Below are 17,043 nucleotides of genomic sequence, written 5' to 3' on the forward strand. Positions count from 1 at the left end.
GGAAAGGAGGGAGGGAGGGAGGGAGGGAGGGGAGGGAAAGCGGGGGCAGAGAGACAGAGAGAGAGAAGAAGGGCGAGAAGGGAGGAGGAAGGGGTGGGGAGGAGGAGAGAATAAGAGAAGCAACAGTGAAGACATTGAGGACTCACTGGGCTGGACCACTTGTGTCCATCTCCTGACCCTTCTCCATCTCCCCCAACACTTCCTGTGAAGCTGTCTCCGTCCACCCTCTGCGCCGCCCCACGCCGCCCCACGCCGCCCCACGCCGCCCCACGCCGCCCCACGCCGCCCCACGCCGCCCCACGCCGCCCCACGCCGCCCCACGCCGCCCCACGCCGCCCCACGCCGCCCCACGCCGCCCCACGCTCCAGTGGGAGGTGCTTGCTGCTGGCAGGTTGCTTAACCAGATGAAGCTACAGCAGTTCCTCTGGAAAGGGCCACCATCCCACTGCCCTGCTGATACCTTGTTGACTGTCAAGTTCGTTCTACGGCCTTTGGACGTTTGGGAGGCAGCCCTCTCTGCCTGCACGGCACCCGCCACCTTTTATTCATTTTATTATATTTTAAATTTTATTTATTTATTTTTATAAATTTATTTTATTTATTTTTGTGTGCGTTGGGTCTTCGTTGCTGCGCGCGGGCTTTCTCTAGCTGCCGTGAGCGGGGGCGACTCTTGGTTGCGGTGCGCAGGCTTCTCATTGCGGTGGCTTCTCTTGTTGCGGAGCACGGGCTCTAGGCGCGCAGGCTCAGCAGTTGTGGCACACGGGCTTAGTTGCTCCGCGGCATGTGGGGTCTTCCCGGACCAGGGCTCGAACCCTTGTCCCCTGCATTGGCAGGCGGATTCTTAACCACTGCGCTGCCAGGGAAGTCCCCCCCCCCCACCTTTTAATGAGCCCCTGCTAATTAGTTTGTTCTTACACACTCATCTCTTCTCTCCTCCCCCAGCTTATGGAGGCTGCAGGGCACAGTTTGCTTTGGAGGGAGAGAATGGGAATGGGCTGGGGATGGGCTGGAGGTAAGAGCCAGTGTACTTAGCTTTAAGGAAACATTTTCTTTTGGGCAACACTTGGGCGCTTCTTACCATCAGTGAGAGCAAGAAAGACAGGCAATTTGTATGTTTGGGTTGGTGGTGTGTGTGTGTGTGTAAGGGGTTCAGTGGGAAAGATGGGAAATGGCAGGATTTGTCTCCTGGGGGTTGGCCACCCTGCTTTAGGGCACTGGCATGGCTCAAGGGAAGAGAGACGTTTTGCTGATCAGGGTGTCCCGTCCCATCCTGTGAGTCCTGAATGTCTGAGGCAGGAAGAACACCATCTCTGGCGTCAGCTGGGCTTGGTTTTCCACACCTCCCTGTCAACTTGGGCTCAATACAGAGCTTTCCTGAGCCTCAGTTTTCTTATCTGTAAAGTGGGGTGTCTTAGTCCCTTTCGTGCTGCTGTAACTAAATGCCACAGACCGGGTAGCTTATACACAACAGAAATTTATTGCTCACAGTTCTGGAAGCTGGAAGTCTGAGATGAGGGTGTCAGCGTGGTTGGGTGAGGGCCTTATCTGGCTTACAGACTTCTTGTGTATCCTCACATGGCAGATGGGGCAAGGGAGCTCTCTGGAGCCTGTTTTATAAGGATAACAATGCCATTCATGAGGGCTCCACCCATGAAATTCATATGCCGAAGCCCTAACCCCCAATGGGACTGCATTTGGAGATAGAGCTTTTAGGAGGTAACGAAGGTTAAAGGAAGCCATAAGGGTGGGCTTCTCATTTGGTAGGATTGGAAGCGTTATAAGAAGAGGGAGAGAGAGAGCTCCCTCTCTCTTCCTTCCTGTGTGTGCACCAAGAAAAGGCCACGTGAGGACACAGTGAGAGGCAGGCATCTGCCAACCAGGAAGAGACCCGCACCAGGCTCTGAATCTGCACCCTGATCTTGGACTGACCTTGGACTTGCAGCCTCCAGAAGTGTGAGAAAACAGGTGTCTATTGTTTAAGCCACCCAGTCTGTGGTATTTTCTTACGGCAGCCCTAGCTGACTAAGACAGCTGGCCTGGCTCTCTCCCTGGTCTGGGAATCTCCTGAAGGCAGAAACCAGCTACTGTCACCACGCCGTCTTCCCTTCCTGGCCCAGTGCATGGATCTGGTGCAATCATCAGTGCCCACAACTATGGACAAAAGTGGTCTGCTCCTATTGGATCCTCTGGTCTGTGGCCACTGTGATTACGGGCAGTGTTTCTGGTTACCCTCTGGTAGGGTCATCAGATAAAATACAGGACACCCGTTACATTTGAATTTCGGATAAGCAACAAATATGAAATATGTTTTTAGCATAAGTATGTCCCCAATACTGCCCAGGATATACTTACACTAAAAAACTATTTGTTGTTTATCTAAAATTCAAACTTAACTGGGCATCCTGTCTTTATTTTTGACTAAATCTAGCTATCTTACCCTACAGTCTTTTTGTAGAAGGCCTGGAGAGCAAAGCAGCAGTTCTCAAAGAGGGGTCCCAGGACCAGAGCAAAAGCAACAACTAGTTCAGAACAGAAAACCTCGGGCCCCACCCAGGCTTCCAGAACCAGAAGCTCTGAGGGTGCCAGCATTCTGTGTTTTGACATCTCTCTGGGTGGTTCCACTGGACGCTATAGTTTGAGGGCCATTGACCTAGAGAAGGATGCTGATGGTGGGAGATTCCATTCCCCACCCTCTCCAAACGCTTCCTGCTCTGTTGCTCACCCAGGGCGTTGGACTCAGCTGCCAAAGTGTAGCAACATAAACGGTATCAGGGACGTTGCGAAAGGTGTCCTTTCCTTGGGTGTCTGGGGCTTCTTGGAAGATTGCAGAGGGTTCTGCAGGGCTCTGTTCCACCCGCCCCGATCTGCTCCCGAGCCCGCAGAGGCTGTGAACCAGAGAATTTATTCTCCCGGCCGGATCTGCCAGTCGCAGCAGTGGGGGCGGGGCCTCAAGGCCGGGGGACACGTGTGCCGGGAGGGAAGCAGGAAGTGACCGCGGAGTGGAGCCGGGGAGCCAGCGGCTGCGGGGCTGATGGAAGTGGAGTGGGGGCTTGAGAGGGCACCGAAGTGAGTCGGCTTTTCTCGCCTTCGGCGCCTTCGGTGGGGCTGGGGCCTGCGCGACCAGAGCGTGGGACTCGGAAGGGCAGCCCCGTGCAGTGTGGAAGGGGGTGTCCCTGGGAGAGGAGGGGGTCGGAGGAGAAGCGGGGCGGCCTTGGCAGGTGGCAGAGGAGGGGGAGGGGTGCCCGGAGCCCCACCTCGGCCCCTCTCCAGGGCGAGCCGGAGGCTGTTGACCTGCCTTCCTTTGACAGTGGTTCCCCAAGATCTCCTTTTCATTTAGTGCTTCCCGGTGGGCATGTGTGGGGGGCCCGGGAGCCCAGGGAACGGCCGTGGCTACAAGTCCAGCTGCTCCGAAGCCCCTCCCTCTGGTTCTGGGGGTCAGCAGGACCCCTTGAATTTGGCTGGGAATCCGGTTAAGTTGCAGCAGGCCCGAGAGGGTGACTTCTAATCAACCCCCAGGTCGGCCGGTCCTCGGACCACACTTTGAGTAGCCAGGTGTTAGAGAACATTCTCCGCAGTCACGTCAGCCCAAACCCGAATCATTTTGCTCAGTTCCACTCTCGAAGTCAGGACATGTATGTAGGTTTCGTGAAGTGCTCTTTCCACCTCTGCAACTTTTTCATTGGCATCTTGAAGCTGACTCTTGGAAGCAGGGTGACAGGTTTAAAAGGAAGAGAAAATAAACAAATTCTCTGTCAGCCAGGAGCCGCGTGCTGCTATGTGTGGCGTGGTGCTGGCATCTTTAAAGCCGGAGCGGGCAGAGAATAATCCTGCCTTCCGCAAAGCAGCCCAGGTTTATGTATTAGTATCAGCTCACGAGGAAGTCTGAGCCCCATTGCAGAAGCGGCTTTTGAGGTGCCCTGGCTGACCTTCCCTGCTCCCAAGGCGCTCCTGGTCTACCTGCTGGAGAAAACTTTCTGTTCTCTTGGGTCTCTGTGGCGGTGGCCCTGCGGATCCCTCTTAGGGCAGGAGAACTCACTTTCTAAGTTCTTGGTCTTGTAGAAGTTGTTCCAGTTTTAGACCTGTGCTTTCCACTTTGATGTGCATAAGAATCCCCCATGGGACTCGCTCAAATGCAGGTTCTGATTCAGCAAGTCTGGGGTGGGGCCTGAGATTCTGCATTTCTAACTTAGCTCCTAAGGGCGCCTAGCACTGCTGGTTCTGGGACCACCCTTTGAGTAGTGAGGATTTAAAACAGCAAATGGAGGAAACTTCTCCAAGGGGCACTGAGCTTGCGTTGCTGACAGATCTGCTGTTGTAGGGATGGGAAGGATGGCGGCTTTGTTCTTCCCTCTGTGTCCCTTTTTCTTACATCTCAGGGTGCTCGTGTGTAAATAGGGTCTTGGAAGGGTGTTTTCCCCTCCCACTAGCCCCCAAGAACACCCACGAGCTCCCTCGTTTGCCAGCTCACAAAATCCATGTTGACTTTGGCCCGTTGGTGAATGTAAACGGTTTCCTCTTTTCTGTAGTTATTAAAAGGCACATTCAACGCTGAAAAACAAAGTTGTTTTTTTGTTATGACCTGTCTTGGACGGTAAGTACTGAGGAGATGATAGCAATGTGCCTTTCTTTGTAAATGCCGTTTGAAATTTTATCTGCGAGTAGCTAGAAGGAGAAGGTTGGTGTAATGATCCGGATGTCTCTGTTTAAAGACAAACGTGAACCATTGTCTGTAGGGTACCTTAACTAGATGACATGTGTAAAAAGGTGGTTTTTTTCTAATATTTGCTTTTCTTTATTTGGTGCAGTCATCATTCTGAAGTCCACTTAGGCTATGGGGACCCAGTCGGAATCCAGAGATTCTGTTTCTCTCCAAGGATTCCTGGCACCTCCGCTGAGCCTGGGCACAGCTGGGCTCACCTGGGCTTATCTGGGTTCACCTGGACTCGCAGCCCTCCTAGGTCTGAATCCTGCTGTGTTGTTGACCCTCGTGGCATAAGAGGGCCCTTCCACCCTCTGCCCTGGTTTCCTTCCAGGGTCAGAGGCAGAATCTTCAGCTTTTGATCTGCAAGCCCAGGCTGCTGGCTCCTCTCAGACCACTAGGGCCTGGCAGGGCTGAGCCCAGCGGGGTCGTGTCCAGCCCTGTGGTTGCTGGAAGATGGCGGGGGCGGGGGGCGAGCTGAATGAGCCCTTTGAGATGAGGCCCTGACCCCCAGTGTTTATGTACCAAAACACAGGGCTTTTCAACCAACAGGTTTCTCCGCCTCGTAACTTTCCACAGGGAGCGTCTGATTCCCTGTCATTTTAGAGCTAGAATTGAAAACATGTCAAGTCTAGAGGAGATTCCCAGCTTTGGGAGCAGGCGTGCTCAGTGGACTGGCGGAAATGCCCCTTGGGTCTCTGTTTCCTTGTTCTTGCTGAGTGTCTTATTCAAGTTAAGCTGGCCCTTTTCAATTCAACACATAGTTTTGGGGTGTCAGAAAGCCCTATTTTACAGGGGTGTCAAGTGTGAAAAAACATCATCCCTGTTTTTAAGCAACGAATGATATAAAAGATGAAGGAGGCAAGCCCACACAAAGAAGACACCAAAGGTGTGTCCTCAGACGGGAGTGGAGAGGAATCAGGGAAGCGTGGAATTGAATTCGGTGTTAGGTGGGCAACAGAGGATTCACTGGGTCTGATGGCTGGAGGGTGCGGAGGAAGGCATGCTGGGAGGAAACCGGATAAAGAGAGACTTGGAGTAGGACCATCTGGGGCTTGTCAAAGGTTCTGGGAATAATTGGGTTGAGTTGGAATACGATGCCCACGCGGGGTGCAGTAGTTGAACAGTTATTGGGGCTAGTTCCAGGTCAGTCTATGGCGTGCACCCTTTGCAGGCCTTGGGAACCGCCGTGGGAACTGCCCCGGGGAGTTATTGAAAGTGTGATCAGGATGTAGGTGGAAGAACTTCAAGAGGGAATCGGAGCTAGTCACCTGTGTTTGGAGGAGACAGAACCGCTGATGGACGGTAGGCAAGGCCAGGTAGAAAAGGCAGAATATGCTGGAAGGCTGCAGTCGCCCGACCCTCCCATGCGCCCTTCCTCCAGGCTAAATAATTCACATTCTTTGCGCTTCTTCTCTTTGGAACTATTTCCCAATGTCGTCCCTTCTGTCGTGGCGTCTGCTCCTCTGGCATCTCCCTATGTGTCCGCATGTCCCTCCTTTTGGAGTTAGATGATTTCCAGTACCCGGGGAGAAGCTGGATGAAGCCGCCCGACCTGCACCGGGTCATTGAGGTCACTGCGGGATGGATGGCGGAAGGGTGCGCACCAGCAGCCCAGACGTGGGCCAGCTCGGGTGGAGGGGCCGCGGGTGCTGACCCTCTCGTGCTCCTCTGCACACAGCTGTATCCAGCATGCTCCAAGGCCACAGCCCTGTGTCCCAGGCCTTGCTGGGGACCTTCTTCACCTGGGGGATGACGGCGGCTGGGGCAGCTCTTGTGTTCGTATTCTCTAGTGGACAGGTGAGTTGCCTCGGTTCGGTTCTGGGGGTTCTGGGGGTTCTCGGGGACTCTCTTAGCGAGCTTTGAAACCAGCCCCTTCCGCCCAGCCGGGCTGCAGACTCGCTCGTGCCGCCGGCCACAGCTCCAGGTTGGGATGACGTTGGTTCTGGCCCCTTTCCTCCCCTTGTCCCCTCCAGCTTGCTGCGCCCGTGCTCCTGGGTCCCCTGCTTCCCTCCTCCTGACTCAGAGGGAGCAGTAAGTGAGAAGACCAGGTACTCAGCCTCCTTGAGCCCTCTGCCTGATTTCTATCCTCCGTCTAGTTTCTCTTGGGTCCGGAGCAGGTGGTGATGTGCGTGAGGTTTGTACCTCTCCTGCCCTGTGGCCTTGAGTTAGAGATGGTTGAAAAGACCTTGGGGAAAAGGAGAGTGGGGGGCGTCTGTCCACTTTCTCTTTTACCCCATTTCCAGGCTCTTCATGGACTCCCTCACCCTCTTTGGGATGAATACACGCACACCTGCCTCCCAGGCTCCTATAGACCCCACGTCTGCCTACCCCTCCCACCCCTGCACCCCTAGATCCCCCAGACCCCACCTCTCCCTCCGCCACACGCTACACCCTCCTACACACTCCATGCAAACTCCCACGCTCCTCTCCCTCCCCTCCCCCCCCAGACCCCTACGCTGGCCCTGTGCATCCCCCTCACATCCCCAGGGCCACCCCCCCCCGCCCCGTACACACCCCACCCCTCCCCTCCCCAAGCCCCCATCTTGTGCCCGGAAGTCCTTTCTTTCCTGCAACCTTGACCCCCCCCCCCCCCCCACGGCCTGGAGCCGTCAGCCATGGATGCCTTGATGAAAGCAAAGCCCCTGCGTGGCTCACGCAGCCACAGACACTGTAGGGGTGGTTAGCCAGAAGTGTGCTGGGAGGCCTATCTGGAAAGCAAAACCCATCTAGGAAGCCGGCCAGCCGGGCACTCTTGTGTTAGAGCCTGGAAAGCAGTGTTGATGTTGCCAACAAGGTGGGGCCTCCCCCACTGCCCTCCCCTGCCTGGAGAGACCCACAGCCCCGAGGAGTCCCGGGTTACTGTCGACAGGTGACCTAACCCTCCTCCCGGTTCCTGACAGCCACGCCAGGTCTTCTGGGGTCCTGTCCGCGCGCCCTCCTGGCGCAGAGCACCTTCACCGTCTCATCTCATCTCATCTTCACCAGTTTCTTTCGCGTTGAGAAGGCGAGATCTGAGTCGAAATAGCTGGGGTCTAGCTGGCCCACCTGGCCCTGGAGACCCGAGTGGAACCCCACAGCCCCGTGTGGCCCCGGCCGATGCTGTGGAGGCTCCTCAGAAGGGAGAAGCCATCGCAGAGGTGCCCCCTTCCCCTTGGGAGCCGCGGAGCCGCGCGTTTGTGTCGTGTTAGTGTAATCCCCAGGCCAGTAGGGGGAACTGCTGAGTCCTTTCTCTGTGTGGAGGCACACAGGGGCTCCCCGAGACCCCTCACGCGGTTGATGATTCGCTAGACTCGGAGGACTCAGCATCGAGTCGTTCTCATGGCTCAGGTTTCCTTCAGCGAAAGGACACACGATAGCATCAGCAAGACAGAGACGGTCAGGGTCTGGAGAAGCCTGTGCCCAGATTTGGGATCCAATGCCCCCTTCCTCCCGTGAGGGGGCGCAGAGCGTGCACATTCCCCCAGCAACGAAAATGCAGTAACACGTGGACCATGTGTCAGCCCAGGGACGCCCAGGTCAGACTCGGGCCCCAAGGTTTTTACTGGGGCCTGGTCACGTGGGCATCTGTGCTGAGCTGCCAACCCAAATCCCAGACTTGAAGAAGGAAAGCAGGTGTCATGCACAGGTCACCTTGTTTGTGAAGCAGGCACCGGGGCCACCCTTACTGCCCAGGGAGTGGGGCGAGCAGTCCCAGTGCCAGCTTCCCAGAAGCCAGCCAAGGGCTAACGTTGAAAGTGGGACCTTCTAAAGACAGCAGGCCCAGCTGGGCTGTGTGAGCCCTCTCTGCACAGGAGGGGTGCGGGAGGAGTGGGAAGGGGCTCCAGCACGAGGGGATAAAGCCAGCCGTAGACGTGAGTGCACAGGGGTTGGCTCTTCCCCTTCCCCTCCCCGGGGAACCTCAGTTTTCGCCCAGCTAGAATGGGGGCTGTGGTGACGGTCCCTCGGGATAGCAGACACCCAGCCATCCACCCTCTGCTCTGCTGCCCTTGGTGCGTGGGCTCAACCTCACTCAAGATTCATTTTCTCGATTCAAAAACTCACGTTGTAATTGTAGGAAGCTTGGAAAATATGGAAAAGCTGAAAGAAATAATAAAAAGTTCGTGATCCCGCTTCTCTGAAAGGAAAACCGAACATATTTGTTCAAATGTATTCAGCTGTATTTGAGTGAACATAAGTACAGACATATCTGTTTTCTTTACATAATGAGGAGCAAACTGTCTGTGATGTTTTATAACCAGCGTTTCTCGCTGGATGTTGTAAGTACGCCTCCCTATATCCCTAAATGGTTTTTCGATTATTTTGATTTACTCTGGTTACTTAAATGGCTGTACAATATCCCGCCATAAAAATGCATTGCAGTTGAGTTAGCCAGTCCCCAACCGCTGGACAGTTAGTTTATGTCTCTTTTTCTTGCTTCTAGAAATAGTGTTATGATGAACATGAATCTTTGAGCACACATCTGATTAGTTCCTTGAGACAAATGTCTGCAAGTAGAAGAACAGGTTTACTGATCTTCAGAAAAGTATAATGCTTCTCCTTTCCGGATCCAGAGGAATGCTGAAAGGATGGTTCTGCCTGACTTCTGAGTTATATCTGTCTGCTTTGATTAAATTAGTCGATGAGACCAACTTGGCTTATGTCGTGGCAGGGCCAGAGAAGAGTGTCATTTGTGCGGCTCTGGGGTCAGAACCTTCCATCCACCCCTTAGCCACACAGAGGTGGGGAGAGGGTGCCTGTAGCCGGTGATGATTACCTGGCAGCACTAGCTTCCCAGACCTCACTGGGAGGCTCCAGGATCGGGGTGATGAGCATCTCAGCGTGTCTCTAGTGTGTCCATGTGGCTGTAGATTATACCCCTAACTTAGGCCACTTCCTAAAAAAAAAACAGCCCTTTTTATTGAAATTTACGAAGCAGATAGAAAAATGCACATTTTATAAGTGTGTACAGCTTGATAACTTTTCACCAATGAAAATAGTACCCAGATCAAGTGCTGGAACAGGAGCAGCCCCCCAGCCCCCCGCTCCCACCAGCCCTTTCAGGGTCCCTTCCAATCACTGCCTCCCCACCCCTTACCTCCACTCCAAGGGCAGCCCCTCTCCTGCTCTCCAACGGCAGAGATTGGTTTTCTGTGTTTTGTATAGTATATAAATGGAGTAATCGTATAGTATATGCTCTTCTCTGTCGGGCTGATCTCACCCTCTTTATTTTCCAGTCTGCTGAATGCCCCTGCCCGACTGTGAGCTCCATTCACCTATATATGTGTGTTCTCATTTCCATGTGGTGTTCTCTTGTATGCGTACAACCTAATGGTGTATCCATCCTGCTCGTGGTGGGCTTTCGGTTAGTTTCTAGTTTTCGGCTCTCACAAATAATGCCGCCAAGAGCATTTTTGTACACGCGTCCGGTGAATCCAAATATGCATTTCTGTTCAGTGATTATGTGTGGCACTGCTGGGTCAGAGGGTATGCTTGTGAAGGGTTAGCTTCTAGTGGGTGCCGCCAGCTTTGCCAGGTGGCCGTACCAGTTTGTACTCTGCCTCTTTCAGTATGGGAGGATTTTGATTGGTCCACATGCTCCTTGCCAGTACTTGTCACTTTCCATCGTTTAGACCAGCTTCTTACTAAAGGTTTATAGCCATAATTCACAGGGAGAGCCGTGGAAGAGGCAAAACACGTGGACCAATGAAAAGCAAGGGTCACACTGAAAGAATGCTCTGATTGGCTGTGGGATGGATGGAAGGTTTCAAAAAAATTTTTTTCCCCCTGGTTCTTGGCCCATTTTATAAAGGCTTGGGTCCAGGATTCCAGATAGGTTCGCAGAGTGAGGCATGGGCTAGACTTCATTCATGTGGCTCTCTTAGGCCTATGGTTTCCTCTTATCCCACGGAACATCCCTTAGAAACTGAAACATCTTGTTTTCATTTTCAGAGGCGGATCTTAGATGGAAGCCTTGGCTTTGCTGCAGGGGTAAGTAGCACGTGGTAGGAGGGATGTAAGTGGAGGATGTTTATTTTGTTATTTCTCTGCTAAGGGGTATTTCCAGTTTCTCCGCATGCGGCCAAGCTGCATCTCTGTGATCTACAGGTGCTAATGGCTCCCTCTTCTTGCTGACCCTGTTTGCATCCAGTGTACTGAACGCCCCTGCCTCTCCTTAGACAGTGAAAGAAGCTTGTCGGCAGCTGTCTCAGGACTTGTAAATAAGTATTTCCAATAAGATAATATTTAGGCAGGGCTTAGCACAGAGCTTTGCTGGCACTAATTAAATATTCTCTTTCTCTCCTCCTTCTCACCCTTGAAAGACCTTATATTATAGACCTTATCTTTTTTTTTTGGCTGCGCTGGGTCTTCGTGACTGCCCGCGGGCTTTCTCTAGTTGTGGCGAGCGGGGGCCACTCTCCTTTGCGGTGCGCTGGCTTCTCATTGCAGTGGCTTCTCTTGCTGCAGAGCACAGGCTCTAGGCGCACGGGCTTCAGTAGTTGTGGCTAGTGGGCTCTAGAGCTCGGTAGGTGTGGCGCACGGGCTTAGTTGCTTTGCAGCACGTGAGATCTTCCCGGACCAGGGATCGAACCCGTGCCCCCTGCATTGGCAGGCGGATTCTTAACCACTGTGCTACCAGGGAAGTCCCCAAGACAGTTTCAAACGTGTAATAAAGTGGAGCGAATCCTATGAGGCAGCCCAGGTACCCACCACCCAGCTTCAATCATTATTGACATTTTGCTAATCTCAATTTCACGTGTTTTCCCCCTCCGCCCACCCCATATTCTGGGGAGGTGGAATACTGTGTAAAAGCAAATCTTAGACATCATGTGATCTTACTTGTAAATTCAATGCACAACTCTAGTTGAATGACTCTTTCTTTCTCTCTCTCTCTCTCCCTTCTTTCCTTCCTCCCTCCCTCCCTTTCTTTCCCTTCCTCCCTCCCTTCCTCCGTTCCTTCCTTCCTTCCTTTCTCTCTCTCTCCCTTCCTTCCTCTCTCTCTCTCCTTCCTTCTTTCTTTTCTTTCTTTCTTTCTTTCTTTCTTTCTTTCTTTCTTTCTTTCTTTCTTTCTTTCTCTTTCTTTTGTTCTCTCTCTCTCTCTCTCTCTCTCTCTTTCCCTTTCCTTTCTCCCTCTCTCTCTCTCTCTTTCTTTCTTTCTTGCCTCACCATGCGTCTTGCAGGATCTCAGTTCCCCGACCAGGGAATGAACCTGGGCCACAGCAGTGAAAGCACTGAATCCTAACCACTAGGCAACCAGGGAACTCCTTGAATGACTTTTTTAAAAAAAACATAATCACCATGGTATTATCACACCTACCAAAATTAATAATTCCTTATTATTATCCAACACTTAGTTCACATTCAAACTTCTGCCATTTTTTAAAAAAATTGTCTTCTAAAATTTTTTCTTAGAATCAGGATACAAACAGGATTTTCATATTGAATTTGTTTCATACTGAAACAAAATAAAAAGTTCAAAACAAAAGTCCCTTTTATTCTTTAGCAGTACCCCCCACCAGCCCCGCCGCCCTGCGGCCTTTTTTCCCCATGCTCGTAATATGTTAGAGAAACTGGATCATTCATCTGTAGAGTGTCCCACATTCTGGCTTTGGCAGATTGCTTCCTTATGGTGCTGTTGAACTTGTTCCTCTGTTCCCTGGGTCTCCTGTAAGCTGGGAGTTGGACCTCAAGGCTTACTTAATGCAGATTCCATTTTCCAGGCATGAATCACTGTCACAGTGGTGCTGTGTATTCCAGTCACATCAGTCACATCAGAAGGCATGTTAATATGTGGTTTTCCCTTTTGGTTGCTCAGAATTTGGTTCCTTTCTCCTCTTTTTGTAGTCCTGTGATCCGCAAAACCTGACCCGGGTGTGGGACCTCCCGAAAGTTCTCTAAGTCAGCAGCTGTGAGACTGGCATCTGTGGAGACATTCTGGGGGTTTCACAGGGCGTGGAGAGTGGTCACAGAATCAATTCCCAGGTGCTCAGCTTCCAGTTTTGTTCTCTTTCCCCAAACTGCTCTGCCTGAGAATTCCCCAGTGGCAGGTCCTGTCTTCCCACCTTCCCCGACACAGTCGTCCTCTCCTACTTCACGAAGGGAAGATGCACTCTTGCCTTACTGCCTTGTCTTTGGGTAGCCACATCTCCACGCACAGACGGAGAGACCCTTGGCATGTTGGTGCTCGGGTGGAGAGAGTGAAGGACTTGAACCACTGATCGCCGGACACAAATCCTTTAGCAATTCGGAGACTGTCCCGTCCTTTGAATCAAACTGTTAGCAGAGAAATCCTTTAATGTAGGGAATTCCCTGGTAGTCCAGTGGTTAGGACTCAGCACTTTCACTGCCAAGGGCCTGGGTTTGATCTCTGGTCAGAGAACTAAGATCCCGCAAGCTGTGTGGAATAGCCCAAAAAAAAAAAAAAAAAAAAAAAAGCCTTTAGTGTGAATTTCCATGTGGGCCACTCTGGGATTTTGAGCCTCCCTGGATAGAGTTCAAAGAACAAAAGGACAAGATTATAACAATATATCTATTTTTTTCTGTCTTCTTTACATGAACACGTTTTCTCTTTGTTTGCTTTAAGAAAAGAAAGAACCCAAAGAAAAATAGAAATAAAATTGATGCTTAGCCCTGCCTTATTCTAGCAATAACTTCTTCATGTTTATTCACAGTTATATGACTGCATTGAAAATATAAGAAAAAAAGCCTCATCCATGAGAAGATGCATTTCCAAGAATATTTTACTTCTGAGTGTCTAATAATTGTGAAACAGCATATTCAATTTTTGTTATTATGAATGTGTTCTTGACCACTAATAGTTCTAAATTTATTTATTTATTTATTTATGGCTGGGTTGGGTCTTCGTTGCTGCGCGCAGGCCCTCTCTGGTTGCGGCGAGCGGGGGCTACTCTTCGTTGCGGTGCGTGGGCTTCTCATTGTTGTGGCTTCTCATGTTGCGGGGCACGGGCTCTAGGTGCGTGGGCTTCAGTAGTTGTGGCACACAGGCTTCAATAGTTGTGGCTCGCGGGCTCTAGAGCGCAGGCTCGGTAGTTGTGGCACACGGGCTTATTTGCTCCACGGCATGTGGGATCTTCCCAGACCAGGGCTCGAACCCGTGTCCCCTGCTTTGGCAGGCAGATTGTTAACCACTGCACCACCAGGGAAGTCCCTCTGATGTCTCTTTTTCTGTGAACTAACTAGGAATCTCTAAATCAGCGTATATTTTCTCTCAAGGAGGAAACACTTGTGTGGAATAAATATGACCATGAAACTGCAGAAGACAAAGATAGGCTACCAATCAAAAAGCTTACTTCTAGGCATGAAAAGGCAATTTAGTATCTATTATTTAATCCCATAGGGAGCTGGCTCCTTATGAAAGATGTGCTTTTTCTTAAGGAGCTTTTGGCTGAGTCTGCTTTTGTGCCACAAGTGGTGCGTGATGTTTTCTCCAAATAACTGGCTCGCTGTTGGAAGTTAATGATGCTCTCCGGTGACGGCCTTTGAGTCTGGAGGGATGATGGTGACCAGCTGTTCTCCATTTCCATGGGGAAATGGATGGGAAGAAATGGACTTAAATTGTAGCATGAGAGACTCAGGGAGGAGATTCCAGCCAGATCCATTGGAAAGGTTTCTTCTAGGGTAAATAGGAGAGAGAGAAGGGCCAGGGGTGCAGAGTAGCCATTGAATTGGGGCTTCAGAAAGCCTAGCCTTTACACTCCTGGCTCTACAGCTCCTGGATGACGAAGTAATAATTGCTCTTACCTTTTCTCCTTCTTCCTGCCTGAGAGATAGGGAAGCCTGATACGTCCTAATGGAGATTTTCCAATGTGAGGTCTTCTGGAGCACACTGAAATGGGCTGGGCTACCACCAGACAGTATGAGTACTCTAATGGGCTCTGATGGGGCTCCTGCAAAGATCGTTGCCGTCTGTTTCTCTCATTTCCCTCTTTGTGAGGCTGAGTGAGATGAAGGGCCCCTGATGGCCTCCTGGGGATGTGAAGCTGTGTGGACCTTGAGGAGGTTCCATCCCCAGCGTCACCTGGACTGTGGGCAGGTTACCTTGGAAGTTTCATGGCAGTTGTCCCATGCGGACTCCTCTCTTAAACCTGCTTTTTCAAGATTTGAGGAACCAGGGAGCCCCAGGGCCTCCTAGATTTTACTCTCTGCAGCTTTTCTCTTGCCCTGGGATGCAGAGACCAGGGAGGGGATGTTGGTCTGTTCTAGGGCTAAGGCCGCCCTTTTGGGGGGCGCTCAGTGCAGGGGGGGCATATTCCAGGGTGGGCTTGGTGGGACTTTGAGTCGCCTGTCACGGGTCTCGTTTGGCAAGGTGGGTGTGGCCCGGTGCAGGAAGAAGATGTGGGGCTGGGCCCTCCTCTCTTCTTATTTTGGCCGTGCCACACGGCATGTAGGATCTTAGTTCCCCGACCAGGGATCGGGCCTGCTCCCCCTGCATGGGGAGCGGGGAGTCTTAGCCACTGGACCCCAGGGAAGTGCTGGGAAGGGCCCTTCTCCAGCCGGGACCGTTCACTGTTCAGGGCTTGTCGTCAAGGGGCGCCTGCCGCTTCTCCACGAGACACTTGCTTTTCAAGGGTCTCAAATGACCAGCTTCTGGTGGGAAACTCCTGTGTCTGCTGAGTGTCCTCAAGCCATGCCAAGGCCAGGCAGGAGACACTGAACGCGTCACAGGGGACAAGCCTGATATTTGGCCGGTGCCCCAGGCCCCCAGACAGTAGTGGTTCCTGTGGGCGCGAGGACGACGTGGTGACAGCTCTGCCCCCCGGCCCTCCCCTCACCCTGTGCGCACGTGCGGGGCAAGATGAGGCCCTTCCTTCCCAGCACATCCTGACTCCACGTTGTGGGGGGGCGCGAGGTCTTGCTGCAGGGGGGGGGGCGGCGAGGCGAGAGGGGAAGAAAGGAGAAAGGGACATCCTGACTCCACGTTGTGGGGGGGAGCGAGGTCTTGCTGCAGGGGGAGGGGGCGGCGAGGCGAGAGGGGAAGAAAGGAGAAAGGGACATCCTGACTCCACGTTGTGGGGGGGAGCGAGGTCTTGCTGCAGGGGGAGGGGGCGGCGAGGCGAGAGGGGAAGAAAGGAGAAAGGGACATCCTGACTCCACATTGCGGGGGGGGTGGGGGTGGGGTGGGGGGGGTGGGGGGGGTGGGGGGGGGTGGGGGGGGTGGGGTGGGTGGGAGCGAGGTCTTGCTGCAGGGGGGAGGGGGGTGGCGAGGCGAGAGGGGAAGAAAGGAGAAAGGGAAGAAACACGCTCTGGAAGGAGGCAGATGATGATGGTTATGCTTGTTGTGTGTTTTCTTTTCCATTTCATGCTTCAGACTTCCAGCGCCCTTGTAAGCAGTGCAGGGGAGGAAGTGATACGTGTTGCCTTCGCTCTGCAGTGATGGGAAGGAACCGCGTTTGCGTTGGTGGCAGAGCCCACGTGTCTGAGCACCTGGGGTGGGGTAGCCCGGAGCCTGCCCAGGGCCCCAGACGGACGTTGCTCCCTCCCGGCCCCCGTCTCGCCCCATCCCCTGTCCTCTCCTTCCCCACGTGCATCCTTGGGCAGCCTCCACTCTCATGGCCTGGCAACCCGTTTCCCGTTTTCTTCCTCTGCTTTTCCTTGTGGTCCTGGGCCGACTCTACAGTTGAGCCAGGGCACCATCCTTGGGAATATCTGTGCCGCTTTGTCTGGGGGCCTCCTCCCCTGCACCCATGAAGGAGGAGGTGTGAGTGTATGTCGGCGGCCAGCAGGGCTTCAAATAGTCAGATGTGAGTGCCCCGAAGTCACAGTAACCCCTCCCCTCCCCTCCCCTCCCCTCCTCTCCCTTCCCCTCCTCTCCCCTCCCCTCCTCTCCCCTCCCCTCCCCTCCCCTCCCCTCCCCTCCTCTCCCCTCCCCTCCCCTCCCCTCCCCTCCCCTCCCCTCCCCTCCCCCCCCCCTCCTCTCCCCTCCCCTCCTCTCCCCTCCCCTCCTCTCCCCTCTCCTCCTGTATTCCAGGCACTGTGTCAAGTGCTGAGCAGTTGAAAAAGTGCCAGGAGAGAGGGCTCTGTCTTTAAGGGAGCTCTGATCTAGCGGAGGGGTGGGCACACTACACCAGCGGTCCGAGTCCCGCCCTCTGTCTGTTTTTCCCCCACTGTCTGTTTTTGTAAATGGAGGTTTATTGGAACCTGGGCACGCCCACTTGTTTACATATCAATATTATACGCGGCTGCTTCTGCAGGACAACAGCAGCCCTGAAGAGCTGCAGCAGGACTGCGTGGCCTGCAAAACTCTCTGGCTTTTTACTGAAGTTTGCTGATCCCTCATGTAGTTGCAGGTAGGTGATGGACCACGGGGACCACAGCTCTGTGCTGTGCGGGGCCGCAGGCTGCAG

At 53.1% G+C, this 17,043-nt stretch overlaps 1 protein-coding gene across 12 annotated transcripts in view; it reads left to right on the top strand.

The window, feature by feature from the left end:
• SLC39A11 (solute carrier family 39 member 11) overlaps positions 1-17,043 on the top strand; it is a 429,582-nt gene that overhangs the window by 78,006 nt on the left and 334,533 nt on the right. For 7 of the 12 annotated variants that reach the window (XM_079905476.1, XM_079905467.1, XM_079905475.1 and 4 more), the window contains 2 exons: positions 6,381-6,499; positions 10,631-10,669. The exons of 1 other annotated variant lie outside the window; for it this stretch is intronic. In XM_079905476.1, coding sequence (XP_079761602.1) covers positions 6,392-6,499; positions 10,631-10,669 — 147 coding nt within the window. In that variant the 5' untranslated portion in view covers positions 6,381-6,391. Of the gene's footprint in view, positions 1-2,903; positions 3,067-6,380; positions 6,500-10,630; positions 10,670-17,043 lie in introns of those variants that run through there. 4 more of the 12 variants (XM_079905477.1, XM_079905478.1, XM_079905471.1 and 1 more) reach the window with 3 other exon arrangements.

This window comes from Stenella coeruleoalba (assembly GCF_951394435.1).
Source record: "Stenella coeruleoalba genome assembly, chromosome: 19".
In the NCBI taxonomy this organism is placed as follows: Eukaryota; Metazoa; Chordata; class Mammalia; order Artiodactyla; family Delphinidae; genus Stenella; species Stenella coeruleoalba.